Raw genomic sequence first — 15985 nt, 5'->3', positions numbered from 1 at the left:
TTTTGCATAAACACCATAGCCAGATACGTTGGCTCCATTGGACATCCCAGTGGGTGTGAGAGTTGGTGGTTTCCAGGAGACCTGTATGGTTGCTGGAGTGGTCCCGGCTTGAATGGTGACTTCTTGAGGTGGAGCTGGAGGACCTACAACAATCAAGAGACCCCTTCATTGAGTAACTACTTGAATTTGGAGGGTGGTTGTCACTTATTTCCAGTGTTGTAAGATTGGGAGGGTATGTCCTTCTACATATGACCCAGGATCACACACTTAGTCTCAGAAAAGCAAAGTGTCTAGGGAAGTGCAGAAGGGAATAAAAAACATTTGGGAAATAGTGGGAAAAGATGTTAATAGCTAGTTCAAAGGTTTGGAAAGTGGAAATTATGAAAGTTACAGAATCTCAAAGCTAAAAGGAACCTCAGATACCATCTAGTCTGATATATTGAGCAAAAATCTATTCTGTGACATTCTCTACCAGCGACCATTGGATCTTTGCTCAGAGACCTCTGGTGAAGGGGCACAGACAACCTCACAAGGCAGCTCATTCTATTTTTGGGATAGCACTAATTTTTTAGCTTCCTGGTCCAGCTGGTAGGTGATGAAGGATTTAGATCAGAGGAGCGCCCTAAATTCCTTGCCCTCAGGGAGTTTACAGTTTAGCTAGGGGAAGATAAGACTCCTATATATGGGACAACCAGGCAACAGCTATGGATCAGATTATATGCCCAAATAATCCCTCCTTTCCTTCTCAAGGGTCCCCATCTTTCAGGAATCCCCTTGCTCCTGGGAGAGCATCTCCTCTGTTGGGAGAATTCCTCTCCCGGTCTTTATTTTAAATAACAATTTTCCATGGCATGGTTCCCAACAGAGGGACAAGTGTATGGAGATTTGAGGCATCATAATTGCTTTGTGTTTGCCAAAGGCAGATAAACAAATACTTATTGTCTGTCCCTGGAGCTGCCCTGAGATAGATAAATGCCTTTGTTTGCAGCATTTCAGCTATGGCAAAGAGGCGGAAGCTGCCAGGGAAACAGCTGCTTCTTGCTGGGGAGGGCACCTTACCCATCAAAAATCATTCATGGTTTGTGTGTTTGTTTGTTTGTTTCGATGTGTTTGTGGGCTCTGTGGGATGATTCTACCAACAGTGGCCCACAAACTTGACCCTCTGTGTTGGGCTAGCATGGTGCTTAGCACAAAGTAGGTACTTAGCTAGCTAGCTATGGAAAGATTCAAGATTTGCAAAGCACTTTATATATGCTATCTCATCTGAACCTTGCAACGGCCCTGTGAGGTAGGTACTATTATTATCGCCATTTTACAGATGAGGAAACTGAGGCTGAGAGAGATGAAATGACTTAATCAGGGTCATGGAGCTAGTAAGTGTCTAAAGCAGAATTTGAAATCAGGTCTTCCTGTTTCCAAGTCAAGTGCTCCATCAACTATCCCAGCTAGGTGACCATTAAATGCTTGTTGAATTGAATTGAATTGAATTCCATAATACAAACCTAGCATACTGACTAGCTTATCCTGCTAAGAACATTTGTTCAGATTTCTCTCTCCACGCTAAATGGAAATCAGAGTAGTCAAGATATATAGAAGAAATACAAAGTTCACTTCATGCAAATTTTAGATGAACCACCATTTATTAGAAGCCTACTCTGTTCCAGGCAGTGTGGTAAGAAAAAGGCAAAACAAAATCAGTCCCTGTCCTCAAGGAGCTTAATGGAGAAGACATGTATCTTTAGCACTTTAAGGTCTTGCCTCTGAGGTAAGTAGAACAGGGATGGTTATTCCCATTTTAGAGACTGAGGTTGACAAAGGTTTAGTGATTAGCCCAAGTTTATACAGCTAGTTGGGATTCCATACCTGGTCTTTTGACAGGGCTCTCCACTCTACTATGTGAGATAAAATTCATTGGAGCAGCAGCTCATACTGATGTAACCCTTTTTTCACCCCATGAAGGAGGAAGGACAAGTATCGTCATTCACCTTTTACAGAGGAGGAAACTGAGGCCCAGAGAAAAGTGATTTGCTCAAGGGCACACAGGCAGTAAGCATCAGAGAGGCTTTTACCCAGTTGCTGAGATTCCAGAATCAGTGCTCTCTCCTCCATACCACATGTCCAATTCATTGCCAAATGTTGTTATTTCTAACTCTATGGTATCTCTTGTATGAGCCCTCCTTTTTATCTACTCATATAACCTGGTATAGGACCTCATTATCTTGTGCCTGGACTATTGTAATAGGCTTTTGGTAGATCTTCCTGCTTCAAATCTCTCCCCACTCCAATCAGCTGCCAAAGCAAATTTTCTAAATCACAGGTCTGATCATGTGCACTCTACTCAATAAATTCCAGTGGCTCCCTCTGTCCACAGTAGTCCCATCTTGCCAAGCCTGGAGTCAGGAAGACTCATCTTCCTGAGTTCAAATTCAACCTTCGACACTTACTAGCTGGGCAATCCCGGCCAAGTCACTTTACCCTGTTTGCCTCAGTTTCCTCATCTGTAAAATGAGCTGGAGAAGGAAATGGCAAACCATTTCAGTATCTTTGCCAAGAAAACCCTAAATGGGGTCATGATGACATGACTGAAATAACTGAACAACAAATAATAATAATAATAATAATAATGATACCTAGATTCTATATAGCATCTTAAGGTTTGTAAAGTGCTGTTCATGTATTATCTCATTTGATCCTCAAAACATAAATTCCTTCACTTGGTTGTAATTTGTCATGATTTTGAATCCCTTGACCATTTAGGTTTATTCTCTGCTGGAAGCCCTCCAAATTATCAATGTCCTTTCTGGAATATGCGACCCAGAACTCACTATACCAGATGTGGTCGGGAAGACCAAAGGGCAGTGGGACCATCACTCCCCTTGTTCTGAACGCTATTTGCTCAGACCTCAGTCTACCATCACATTCTTACCTACGTATGTGTATCCCCCTCACCACCACCAGAAGAAGGTAAACTCCTTGAGGGCAGGACTTTCCATTTCAAAAATCTTTGCCTCTCCAGCACTGAGCACAAGGCCTGGTATATCACAGATGCCTAACAAATGTTTATTGAATTATGCCCAATATATGCCCAATACAAATAGAATTCAATCCCATCTCTTTAATAGATGAGGAAACTGAAGCCCACAGGGGTTAAGTGAATTATTCAAGATCTTATACGTAGTGAGTACCTGAGCTGAGATTTGAGTGAATTTGCCTATTTGTTGAAGGTCTTTTTGGCTCTCACTGGCTGTCTATTATGTAGTTTTCAAGGTAGTGCCCAGGAAAAGACAAAACAGTAATAAATAATGTCCAAAGCAAAAAAAAAAACCGATAAAAATATTTTTATTGTTGTTCAGTTATGTCTGACTCTTTGTGTGACCCCATTTGGGATTTTCTTGGCAAAGATACTGGAGCCATTTGCCATCTCCTCCAGATCATTTTACAGATGAGGAAACTGAGGCAAACAGGGTAAAGTGGCTTGCTCAGTGTCACATAGCTAGTGAGTTATTATTATCACCATTTTACAGGTAAGGAAACTGAAGCAAACAGAGGTTAAGTGACTTGTCCTGGTGACACGCCTAGTAAATGTCTGAAGCTGGATTTGAACTCAGGTCTTCCCCAACTTCAGGCCCAATGCTCCATCCATTGAGCCACCTAGCAAGAAGGGGCTGTTACATTTCAAAATAAGCAAACACCGCATTCCTCTCCTTTTTCTCCCACCTCCCAAACAAATAACTTTTACCAAGAAAAACAAGCAAGAGACTCACTCAAGAGACAGTGTGGGCTAGGAGAATGATTCTCAGACTTTTACCCTGCAGATCTGGGTACAAATCCTAGCTCAGATATTCACTAGCTACAGGTCAATGGGTAAGTTTCCCAAACCTCTGTAAGCATCATTTTTTAACTTCTCGGAAAGAGGCAAAATGATAACGTAATTGAATCCAATGCAAAACACATTAATTAAGCAGCATGATATGATGGAGGGAGGGCCAGATTTAAAATCAGAGGATCTGGGTTTTGATACTTATTTTCCATAAGATTTTTGAGTAAGTAACTATACCTTTCCGTGCCTCAGTTCCATCATCTAAAAAAATGAGGGAGTTGAAACTAAAGATCTCCAGGGTCCTTTCCATCTCAATCTGTGATCCTAAGCATCTCTTATGGGCTAAGCTTGCACTGTTTAAGGTTCTGGAAAGTCAATTTGTTAACAAGGCTTCATTAAGCAACTATTGTGTGCTGGATACTATGTTAAGTACTAGGAATGCAAACAAAAGCAGATACTATTTATCTGTCTTCATGAAGCCCACAGTCCAGTGGGGAAATGATAATGATATGCATGTACAAATAGAATATATATAGATATATATATGCATATATATATATGGTAAATTGGAGGTAATCTCAGAGGGAAGGCATGAATATTAAGGGGGATTGGGAAAGGCTTCTTGTAGAAAGTGAGATTTTTGCTGAGACTTGAAGGAAGCCAGGGAAGGAGACAGGGATGAAGAGGGAGAGAATTCTAGGCATAGGGGACAGCCACGTTACTATCTCTCAAGAAAGAGTGGATTATTGTAAAACAATAAAAAAGACTAGAAATACTAAACACCGATTAAATTTAGTAATCCAAAAAGGGATAAGACATCATGGAAAAAGCAGTGGATTTGGAGGTTCAAATATTAACTCTGACTGTGAGATCTTGGGTAAGTCAGCTTCTCTGGGCCTCAGCTCTCTTATCTATAAAATGAGGGGATTGGACTAGATAAGCTAAAAGATCCCTTCCAGTCCTAAATCTATGAACCTATGGGAAAAAAAGACAAGAATGAAAATAGTCCCTGCCCTCAGGGAGCTTCCTTTCCACTGGAGACACAATGTTGTCCATCGTGTCCAGTGCCCCAAATCCAGGCATCATAGACTTTGTGCTGGAAGGGACCTCACAAGCCCCTTGGTCCAAGCCTTTCCTTTTACAGGCAGAGACTTACCCCCGATCTGAAATAAGGAAAGACTCTTTACCATCATTATCAGTGGCCAAATGGGCCAGAGGCTTCCTCACTGGTCCCGCAGCTGCTGAGTGGTTATTTTTCAGGAGGTACCTCATTAGTCTTGCTACTGGTGAAAAGATTGCTACATTTTAAAGGAAATCTCATCCTTGAACGACAGGTTTAAATTACACATTCATTCCATGGAGGCTGAATTGAAGACAATTCATTTAGTAATGCCTCATTAGCATGGGTGATAAGGTATTGCCAACCTGGAACGGTAACAATCGCTCCACTAAACGCCCTTTGCAGGGAAAGGCTTATTAAGATGATGACTCTATCTCACAGCAAAAAAAAAAAAAAAAAAAAAAAGAAAAAGAAAAAAAGGAAGAGGAAGGATCATTAGCAGCTAGGTGGTGATGGATAGAGTGTCAGGCCTGGAGTTAGGAATACCTGAGTTCAAATTCAGCTTCAGACATTTGCTAGCTATGTGACCCCGGGCAAGTCACTTAACCCTGTTTGTCTCAGTTTCCTCATCTATAAAATGCGCTGGAGAAGGAAATGGCAAACCACTCCAGCATGTTTGCCAAGAAAATCCTAAACGGGGCCATGAAGAGTCAGACACAACTGAATGATTACATAACAACAAAGGATCACCAGGGAGAGAGACTGGAATAAACCTCTCTTTCCTCAAGTATAAGGTCACAAATGCTCATGCTCTGTCCCAGATGGAGGGGATCCAAAGGTAAAGATGAAAAAAACAACCCCTGTCCTCAAGGAGCTTACATTCAACTTCTTTCTCAAGTCTTCTATCTGACCTTTCCCTCCTCCTCTGAACAAAAGACCTCAGCTCTTACCTTATTGAGAAAAATGGGGCTATCCATCATGAGTTTCCTATTCTGTCCCTCGAAACCTCTCTCCATCAGCACGTATTCTCTCCTCTTTTACTCCAGGCTTGTACCAGTGGTGGTTCTTAGAGATACTTGACTCCAATCTCTTCTTTTTACAGATTTTTCAAGTAGAGGCCCAGAGATATTAAATGATCTGTTCTAGATCATGCAGCTGCCCTGTGGCAAAGCAGACTCAAACTAGATTCCTCTGACTCAATCCAGAGCTCTGTCCCCTACAGCAAGTTAATTAATTATTCTAGCCAAAGTCAACTCTTCTCCATCGTCAGAGACCAGACGAAGACCAGCTCCAGAGCTGGAAGGAGACTTAGAGGCTATTTGGTGCCATCCCTTCTTTTTTTTTTTTACACCTGAGGAAACTGAGGCCCAGGGAGGGCAAGTGATCTATTTATACTTTTTATCTCATCTTATTTGCCTCTCCATCATTATTACCCCTTTTGTTTCTCCTCTTCAATGTCTCCTTAACCGGTTGGCTCTCTCACTGCTTCCTACAAGTGTGTCCAGCCCTCTTCAGTCCTTAATATACCTTCATATAATCATGATGTCCCTTCAAGCCATCACCCCTTATTTCTCTCCCCTTTCAAAGAGGTTCAGTAGATAGAACTCTGGACCTGGAGTTAAGATGACTTGAGCTCAAATCAGGCCTCAGGAATTTACTAGCCATGTGAACCTGAGCAACTCACTTAACCTGTTGACCTCATTTTCCTCATCTATATAATAGGAAAATAATGGCACTTCCCCTTTTCTCTAGCTACATCCTCTCTCAGTGATCTCATGAACTTCAAGACTTTAATTATCACCTCTTATGCTAATGACTCTCAAGTCTGTATTGATAGCCTTCATGCCTCTCCAAAGCTCCAGTTAAAGCACTAGACTTGTAGTCAGAAAGACTTGTATTCAGATCCTGTCTCTGATGCTTACTCCCTGTGTGACCCTAGTCAAGTGTTTTCTCAGCCTCAGTTTCTCCTCAGCAGTAAAATGTAGATAAGAATAGCACCTCAAAGAGTAGTTGTGAGGATCAAATGATAATTGCTATCATCATTATAGCTAGCATTTGTATCAAATGAGATAACATATTCAAAGCACTTTGAAAATCTTAAAGTGCCGTATTTTATGATTAGTGATTACTATTATGATGGACATCTCCACCTAGAAGCCCAATAGGCACCTCAAACTTAACATGTCTAAAATGGTACTTACTATCATCCCCTTATCATGGGTGAAATTTAACAAAAAGGTAAACTGAGGCCAGTCTCTGAGCAAGATAACATTTATTAATAGTGATGTATATAGCTATCAATAAATGGGTCAATTACTTGCCTCCATTCATGCCAAAGACCTGAGTAGACAGATAGCTCCCATTTTATAGGTTCTTGGAGAACAGATGACATCATGGGATTGAGGACAACATGACTGGGTATAGAGCTGAGGCGCAGGGAACAATATGATTGGTTGGAAGTTTGGTAAAGGAGGCTAGTGATGACCCCCCCCATTCTCTCTTGAGACTCAGAAATGTTCATTCTTTGAGTGCAGCTGCAAGGTTTAGAGGTAAGGATCAGATCTTTTGGATAGCAAACTAGATGTCCTTGAAGGATAGCTTGGTGGTGCAAAGATACTAGAGCTGACTCCCTTATGTTGACATCCATCCACCAAGGTCAGCTAAATTTCTTGAGACACGAATAGGTAAGTGTTTAGCAGGAGAGCTGGATTTTTAAACTTAACCCATTATAGGTCAGCTGAATCTCTGAGCTAAGTTCAGAGACAAAGAACCACGACTTAAGCAGTTACAGAACAGAAGCAATTAATTGTAAATGAGATCAATAAGAAAATGATACAGGATCAGTTCATTCTTCTCACCCTCAACCTTGCCCTCCTTGAAATTTGCCTACTTATTTTAAAGGTAACCTCTATCCTCCCTTGCACCCAGATTATAAAGCTCAATTCTTTCTTTAGTCTTACCCACCACACTATTCACATAGCAATATATCCAAATCAATTGCTTAGACTTGTTAATTCTCCTTCCACGATATCTTTAATATCCATTCCTTTCTATCCACTCCCATGGTGACCTCTCTTTCAGGCCACTATCTAAATCTCTCACCTAGAGTACTACAATAGCTTCCTACCTGGCTCCCTGCTTTCAGTTTCTCCCCTGCCTAATCCATGCTGGGTCCAGCTGCCAAAATAATCCTCCTAAAACCCATGTCTGACCATGGCAGTCCCTGTTTCAAGAATCTTGGATTCTCTACTCACCACTTCCTAAGGTCTCCCCCTGTCTCTCTGTTTCTGTTCAGAGAGTCACTGTCTTTTTACTCCCCCAGGCTCACCACCTTGAAGTCATCTAATAATAGCTAGTATTTATTTAGAGATTTAAGGTTTGCAAAGGGCTTTACAAATACTATCTCATTCAAAAAAAGAGAAAAGGACCTATTTGTACAAAAATATTTATAACAGTTCTTTTTGTGATAGCTAAGATTTGGAAATCAAGGAGATATCCATCAATTGGGGAATGAATGAACAAATTGTGGTGTATGATTATGATGGAATATTATTGTGCTATAAGAAATTATGAGCAGGATGATTTCAGAAAAAACCTGGAAAGACTTACATGAACTGATGCAAAGTGAAATGAACAGAGACAGGAGAACACTGTACATAGTAACAATGATGTTGTAAGATGAAGAACTGTGAATGACTTATCTATTCTTAGCAATACAATGATCCAAGACAATCCCAAAGGACTCATGATGAAACATGCTGTCTCCAGAGTAAGAACTGATATCTGAATGCAGACTGAAGCATGCTGTTTTCATTTTTTTCTTTCTTGTTTTCTTTTTTCTTTCATATTTTATTTTCATATTTTCACCTTCCTTCCTTTAATTCTTTTTTTTTTGTTCGAGTCTTCTTGTAGAAAATGACTAATATGGAAATGTTTTACATGATTGCACATGTATAACTTATATGGGATTGCTTACCATCTCAGGGAGTGGGGAGGGGAGGAGAGATAGAATTTGAAACTCAAAACTTTTTTTTTAGAAAATGTTAATAGTTTTAACATGTAATTGGGGAAAAATATTTTAAAAAAAAACAAGAAAAAATATCTCATTTGATCTTCACAGCAGCCCTGGGATATAGGTGCTGCTGTTATCCCCATTATAGAGATAAGATAACTGAGACTGACAGAGGGTAAGTGACTTTCCAGGGTCACCCAGTTAGTAAATGTCTGAGGGTCAAATTTGAACTCATGTCTTCCTGACTCAGGTCTGAAACTCTATACACTATGTCACCTGGCTGCCTTGACTCATCCTTGTCTCTTCCTTATCTTTGGCTGTACATATCCAACCAGTTATCAAATCCTTCATTTTTCTATCCATAATACATTCATATCTAAGCCCCTTCTTTTCCCTCCCATCGCCATGATCTCAGCTCATATTCTTTTCTAACCTAGGTGATTATACTAACCTCTTTTAACTTCCAGTCTATCCTCTCCATCCCTCCCTTATTTTGTAGGCAAGAGATTAGAGCTTCCTCTCTCCCCCAGGTGTGATAATAGTTCATGAGCTCAATCCCAATACTGTTCAGCCCAGAAGGTCTACCCTGACGATATCTGATGTGAGTGGGGGTTGGGCAGCCAGGTGTCCCTCCATTTCCAGGAGTTCACCATATTGATGCCAGACTTATTGTGGAGTGGCTCTAACCCTACTCCAACCAGGCATTCCCAAGCTCAAGTGATCCATCAGCCTCAGCCTCCCCAGCAGCAGGACATGTAGCCACCATATCCAGCCAGTATCTATCCCCTTTTAAACCCATCCTTCTCTCCTCTTGTCTCAGTCATTACCCTAATGCACCCTGTGGAACACATGCATCCTCTACTCAAAAACCTTTTGGGGCTCCCCATTGTTTATAGAATGACATATGACCCCTGACCTTTGTGTTCAAGGTCCTTCATCATCCAGCTTCAGATTACCTTCCCAGTCATAACTTGTGCCGTATTCCCTCTTAGTCAACATTCCAGCCAAATTAGATCACTTTTCATCACTCATTTTACCTCTCTTCCTTTCCATTCTATACTCCCATCATCACAGGCAGCTAGGTGGTATAACAGGTAGATGGAATCAAGAAGACCTGAATTCAAGTTCTTCCTCAGACACTTATAAGCTTGTGTGACCCTGAGCAATTCAGTTCACCCCTCAGCCTCAGTTTCCTTGTCTGTAAAATGGAGATGTCCAAGGTCATAAAGTAGCAAACATATTGTACATATCTACTTATGTACATCTAGTCTTCCAAATTAGAATATAAACTCGCTGAGGGCAAGGTGAAACTAGTTTTGTTTTTTCTTTGTATTCCCAGCACTTAGTATAGGACCTAACACACATTAAGAGCCTAATAAATATCTGTTGATTGATTGATGCAGTATAAATACCTTTGGCAGTCTCAAGATGCTAACAGAAATCGAGAAAGTTTCCCAGCATGCCTGGCAGACCCCTCATGGCAAACTTATGGGATGACATGGGGAAATTGCACAGGATGGGGGGTGTAGATGGGTTTTGATCTTCACCTTTGAAGGGAAAATTTGCATCAAAGAGAACATATATCCATTGGAGTACTGAATTACATGACAGGTACTGGGTTAGGTGTTGCAGATGCAAAGATAAAAATGAAATAAGTCTCTTATGTAAACTTCAAGGAGTTTACATTCTATCTGATCCTCTGGCTTTATTTAGTATTGATTTTAGCAGTTAGGTGGCACGGGGGATAGAGTGCTGGGTCTGGAATCAGGAAGACCTGAGTCCAAATCTGGCCTCAGACACTAGCTGTGTGACCCTGTACAAATTGCTTAACCTTGTTGGCCTCAGTTTCCTTATCTGTAAAATGAGCTGGAGAAGGAAATGGCAAACCACTCCAGCATCTTTACCAAGAAAACCCCAAATGGGATCACAAAGAGTTAGACATGACTGAAAGCAACTGAACAAGAACAGCAATTGATTTTAGCATTGAACATTAAGTGAGAATCATGGGCAACATTAGAATGAGAAAACAGACAGGGAATGTTTGGTAAAAAGAATAAATGAGAGATGACATAGAAAAGCTGTTCTTTGGAATTTTTCTGTTTCTAATTATTGTCCCCGCCCCACCCTCACCCCCTTTTTGCTGGACTTTCACTTTGTCTTTGAGGCAAACAGAGTTAAGTGACTTGACCAGGGTCACACAACTAGTAAGTGTCTGAAGCTGGATTTGAACTCAGAAAGAGGAGTCTTCCTAACTCCAAGGCCTGCACTCTATCCACGGCACCACCTAGCTGCCCTTCCTGAAGACAGGGACTATTTTTTGATATTGTTGTTTTTTGTCCAACATAGTTTCTGGCAGATTGCAGGTCCTTGGGGAATTGTAAGGTCATAGACTCAGAGCTGGAGGAGTCCTTAGGGGTCATCTAGTCCAGTTCACAATTGAGAAATCTGAGGCAAAAAGAGGAGAAGTGATTTACCCAAAGTAACACAGGTCACAGGGCAGCCAGATGGCACCACAGTGAGTCAGGAAGACTCATTTTCTTGAGTTCAAGTCTGGTCTCAGACATGTCCTAGCTGTGTGATCCTGGACAAGTCACTTCCCCCTGTCTGCCTCAGTTTCCTCATCTGTAAAATGAGCTGGAGAAAGAAATGGCAAACCACTCCAGTATCTTTGCCAAGAAAACCCCCAGTTGGGGTCACAGAGAGGTGGACACAACTAAAAAATGACCGAATAACACAACAAAAATATGGGTCATATTTGGCAGGGCTGGGACTTGAATCTGGATCCTCTTTTTCTAAATTTCAGCAATCTTTCTACTGTACCATGAATGTTGAACTCTTGCAGTGAGGGGAGGCGTGTGTGTGTGTGTGTGTGTGTTTGTGTTTCATAAATCTTCTAGCTGTCTACCAGATTATATTACAGGACAAAAAAAAAAACCCAGGGTAGGGCAGAGGTCATGTCTCAATTCTCTTAACCAGTCACCAGGGGCTACTATAGACACCAAAGACTTAGTGTTTAAACCATCTGATCAGTGGTTGCCTCGCCTAGTTGAACATCTGCCTCTTATTGTTCTAGGGTCTCTTTTTTTTATCTATCTATACCTTCTCTCTTGATGACCTCATCAGCTCCCATGGGCTTAATTACCATCACTATGCAGATGACTCTTAGATGTTGATAGACACATCCTATCTATCTGTCCATCCATCCATCCATTTATCTATCTCTCTCTCTCTTTAGATGTAGTATCCTAATCTCCAAAACTATAGATATAAATACAGATTTAGACATAGATAGAATACCCTAATCTCTCTCCTATGCTGCAGCTGCACATCTTCCATTTCCCGGGAAATAGGTCCACCCTGGAGTCCCACCAACACCTGAGACCCAACATGTCCAATGTAGCATTCATCTGAGGTAGCCAGATGGTGCAGTGGATAGACAGCTGAACCTGGAGCAAGCAAGACTTGAGTTCAAGTCCAGCCAGAGACACTAGCCCTGTGACCCTAGATTTTACCTCTCAATCTCTTCATCTGTAAAAAGGGAATTAAAAACCTACCTTATAGTGTTATAAAAATCAAGTGAAGTAACACATGTAAAGCCCTTTGCAAACCTTAGTGTTATGTAAATGTTAGTCATCATCATCACCATTATTATCATCATCATTATTTATTTCTCCCTCCTTAGAGCTGCCTCTCCTTCCAATTTCTCCATTTTCATTGATGATGACACCACTCTCCCAATCACTCAGACTTAAAACCTCAGTCATTTTCAGGGGATATTGTAGGATCCCTTTCTCTTTCTTGGCCTCCAATTGCTAATTCCTTTTGATACTGTCTCTACGACATCTTGGCAATCTGTCCCCTACTTTCCATTCATGCTGCTGCCACTTTATGACAGGGTCTTCATGACTTCTCACTGGAGCTACAGTAAAAACCTTCTAAACTGTTCTTCCTGCCTCCAGTATCTCACTTCTTTATTCTGTCCTTCATATACTTGTCAAAATAATCTTCCTAAAGCATGCCATTCCTTGGCTTAAGAAGCTTTGGTGGCTCTCCTATCAACTCTTTGGCCTGACATTTAGAGACTGTCATAATTTAGAGCTAACCTACCTTTTAAGACTCATTTCATAAACCCCTCAAACAAACACCGACATATTTCCCATATTCTATAATCTGGGTGAAATGGACCATCTGGGAATGGCTAAATATGGCACCTCTATGCAGCTTCTTCTTCCTTCAAGAATCAGCTCAGGTACCACCTTTTGCACAAAATCTCTCCTGCTGCCACCCACTCACCCCAGACCTCAGTGAAATTATGATCCTGTTGATTATTCAGAGTGATCCCCCTTCCCTTTTTGATACTATTCTCTCCTATTTATAACACCCCAAACCTTGTATTATTCTTATCTAGGGCTATCTTCCCTATACCCATGGTTGATGGTATTCTCTTCTAACCATAACACCTTGCCTTGTATACATTTATCTGGTATCCTGCTGCATCCTCCCCAAACCCTTGAATGATAGTATTCTCCCCTACCCATAAACACCTTATCTACTATATCTCTTATCTGAGGCCATGGAGCATCTCCCCTGTATCCATAACTGACAGTGGTCCCTCCCATACATAACACCCTATCCTGCTCTATCTGTCTAAAAGAATAGATACAGGGGTGGGGAACCTGCAGCCTCGAGGCCACATTTGGCCCTTTAGGTCCTCAAGCGTGGCCCTTTGACTGAGTCCAAGTTTTACAGAACAAATCCTTTTATTAAAGGGATTTGTTCTGTGAAGTTTGGATTCAGTCAAAAGACTGCACCCAAGTTCCTACAATGCCACGTGTGGCCTTGAGGCCACAGGTTCCCTACCCCTGGAGAAGCTACCAGGGGTAGGGACTATAGCATTATGTAGAAGCATATTAAAAACCTCCTCATTAGTTTCTCTAGAAATATTAAGAAAAAAATTTCTTTGTTTTAAAAAGCCCTTTCTAAAATCCTTGCAAAGTTGGATAAGTTGGGGACAAAAGGGCTTTTTTTTAGAGAAATGGATTAAGGGGGAAGTGTTGTTGTTTAGTCATGTCTAATTCTTTGTGACCCCATTGGAGTTTTCCAGGCAAAGATACTGGAGTGGTTTGCCATTTCCTTCTCCAGCTCATTTTACAGATGAGGAAACTGAGGTAAATAGGGTTAAGTGACTTGCCCAGGGTCACACAGCTAGGAAGTGTCTGAGGCCAGATTTGAACTCAGGAAGATTAATCTCCCTGATTCTAAGCCCAGTGCTCTGTGCACTATGGTGCCACCTAGCCGCCCAAGGTGGAGAAACCCAACCTTTTAACAAGGAATAACTTTTTTCTTATTTGTATTACTGTCTTCTCCACCCCTAAAGGACCCACCTAAGGGAAATATCCTCTACTCCTATGAAAGGGAGGCAGCTTCATGTCCTCTATTCAGAAAAGATTTTCCATCTTGATATCCCATCCTTCCCACTAGGAAATGGGATGAATGAGATGGTGACTTGCTTATATAACAATTCTGGATAATAAACCCCAACTGTATTTTTATATATTGAGATCTTTGTTTTGTTCAAGATTCTGATAAAGGTTACCTAAAATTAGCTTGGGGCAGAAAGTTACGTCAATAGACGTGGAGGACTATTACAATTTGGACATCTTTCCCTCCAAGCTAGGAATATCTGTATGTTAAATTAATGTTAAATAAAATAGAATTGTTTCTGGTAGATGAACCTAAAACATGTAGTACAGTATTAATGTTAATGATTTTTCTTCAATAATTGTTATCTATGAAATGCTTAGCACAGTGCCTTGTACCTAGGAGGCTTTTAAGAGGTTCACTGAATTAAATACAAGGGAGACAATGGGACCAACCTGCTGGCAGAGTAGAAAACTCCACAAAGGCCTCCTTCTTTTCTCTTTGCTCCAGAGGAAGCTGCCACGGCATCTGGTGGGGTTTCGCCAAAACCTTCACCTTGTAAGCCATGTTGGGCTTCAGGTTAAAAAACTGATACTTATACCTTGCGGCCTTGACGATGTCAAACTCCTCCTCGTTGAGAAAGATGACGTGGCTGTAATTGCTGTTGGTTGGGAGCCAGGAGAGCTCAGCTGAAATCTGAGTGATGTGGTCCACCCGTAAGTGGGAAGGGGCCACGATGACATCCTTGCCCACGAGCAAGGTGCACTGGAGCTCGTCCGAGTTCCCCCGGTTTGTGATGCTCTGCACGGAGATCCGGTACGTGCAGGCTGCAATATTCAGCTTTTCAATCAGGGCTTTAGTTCTGCTCCCCAGGGTGAGATTCATGCGGGTCTCGTTGTCAACAAGGACATTGTAGCTGATCACTGTCCCCCATCCTGGTGGCACAGCCGGGGGGTCCCAGCCCACAATAACACTTTTGGCTAGTTGTTTGATAAGGGTGATTCGTCTAGGGTAAGGCACAATGTCTTCTCCAATCTCATCAATGTTCACATCCAGCGTCCCAGCCCCATCGTTGATGATGCTGGAGTCTCCTTGGGTGGGCGAATTCAGATCTAGGATGCTTTCTCCTTCCAAGCCCACACCAGAATGGTTGATAAAATTGTGATCCTGTTCACTCCCCAGTGTGTTGGCCAAGCGGGATTCATTATCCTGGACAAAATCCACAAAGTTGGAAGGGACCAGTCCTCTCTGTCCATCTAGTAGTTCTCCTGTTGAGAACAAAGAACAGCATTACCACACAATGAACATAACTGGAGTTTTGCCTTGCCTTGACACAGTTTGTTTTGATACATTAGAAAGGTTGAGAACCAGGGAGGTGTTATTTCTGAAAATGGCCCCAAAGGATATACAAACCCTGAGTTCCTGGGAAGTTCATATGGTTAGATAATATATGATTGCTTGAACAGCCTTTCCAGCCTTATGAAAAGTTACTTTCTCCCACCTACTCTGCCATCCAGTAACACTGCTCTCCTTGCTTTTTCTCCAACAAGACACCCCCTCCCCTAATTCCAGGCATTTTTACTGTCTGTCCCTCATGCCTGGAATTTTCTCCCTTCTTGCCTCTGCCTCTTACCTTCATTCAAGCCCCAGCTAAAATCCCAACTTCTACAAA

At 41.6% G+C, this 15985-nt stretch overlaps 1 protein-coding gene across 1 annotated transcript in view; it reads right to left on the bottom strand.

The window, feature by feature from the left end:
• Positions 1-15985, bottom strand: part of RIMBP2 (RIMS binding protein 2) — a 509773-nt gene that overhangs the window by 42699 nt on the left and 451089 nt on the right. Inside the window, 2 exon segments of the mRNA XM_027844231.1 lie at positions 1-143; positions 14769-15581. The exon segment at positions 1-143 is cut by the window's left edge and continues 1 nt beyond it. Of these exon segments, the coding sequence (XP_027700032.1) occupies positions 1-143; positions 14769-15581 (956 nt within the window).

Source organism: Vombatus ursinus, unplaced genomic scaffold (genome assembly GCF_900497805.2).
Source record: "Vombatus ursinus unplaced genomic scaffold, bare-nosed wombat genome assembly UNPS02014935.1, whole genome shotgun sequence".
In the NCBI taxonomy this organism is placed as follows: domain Eukaryota; kingdom Metazoa; phylum Chordata; class Mammalia; order Diprotodontia; family Vombatidae; genus Vombatus; species Vombatus ursinus.
Note: the sequence above shows the minus strand (reverse complement) of the source record. Positions and strands in the feature narration are given on the sequence as shown.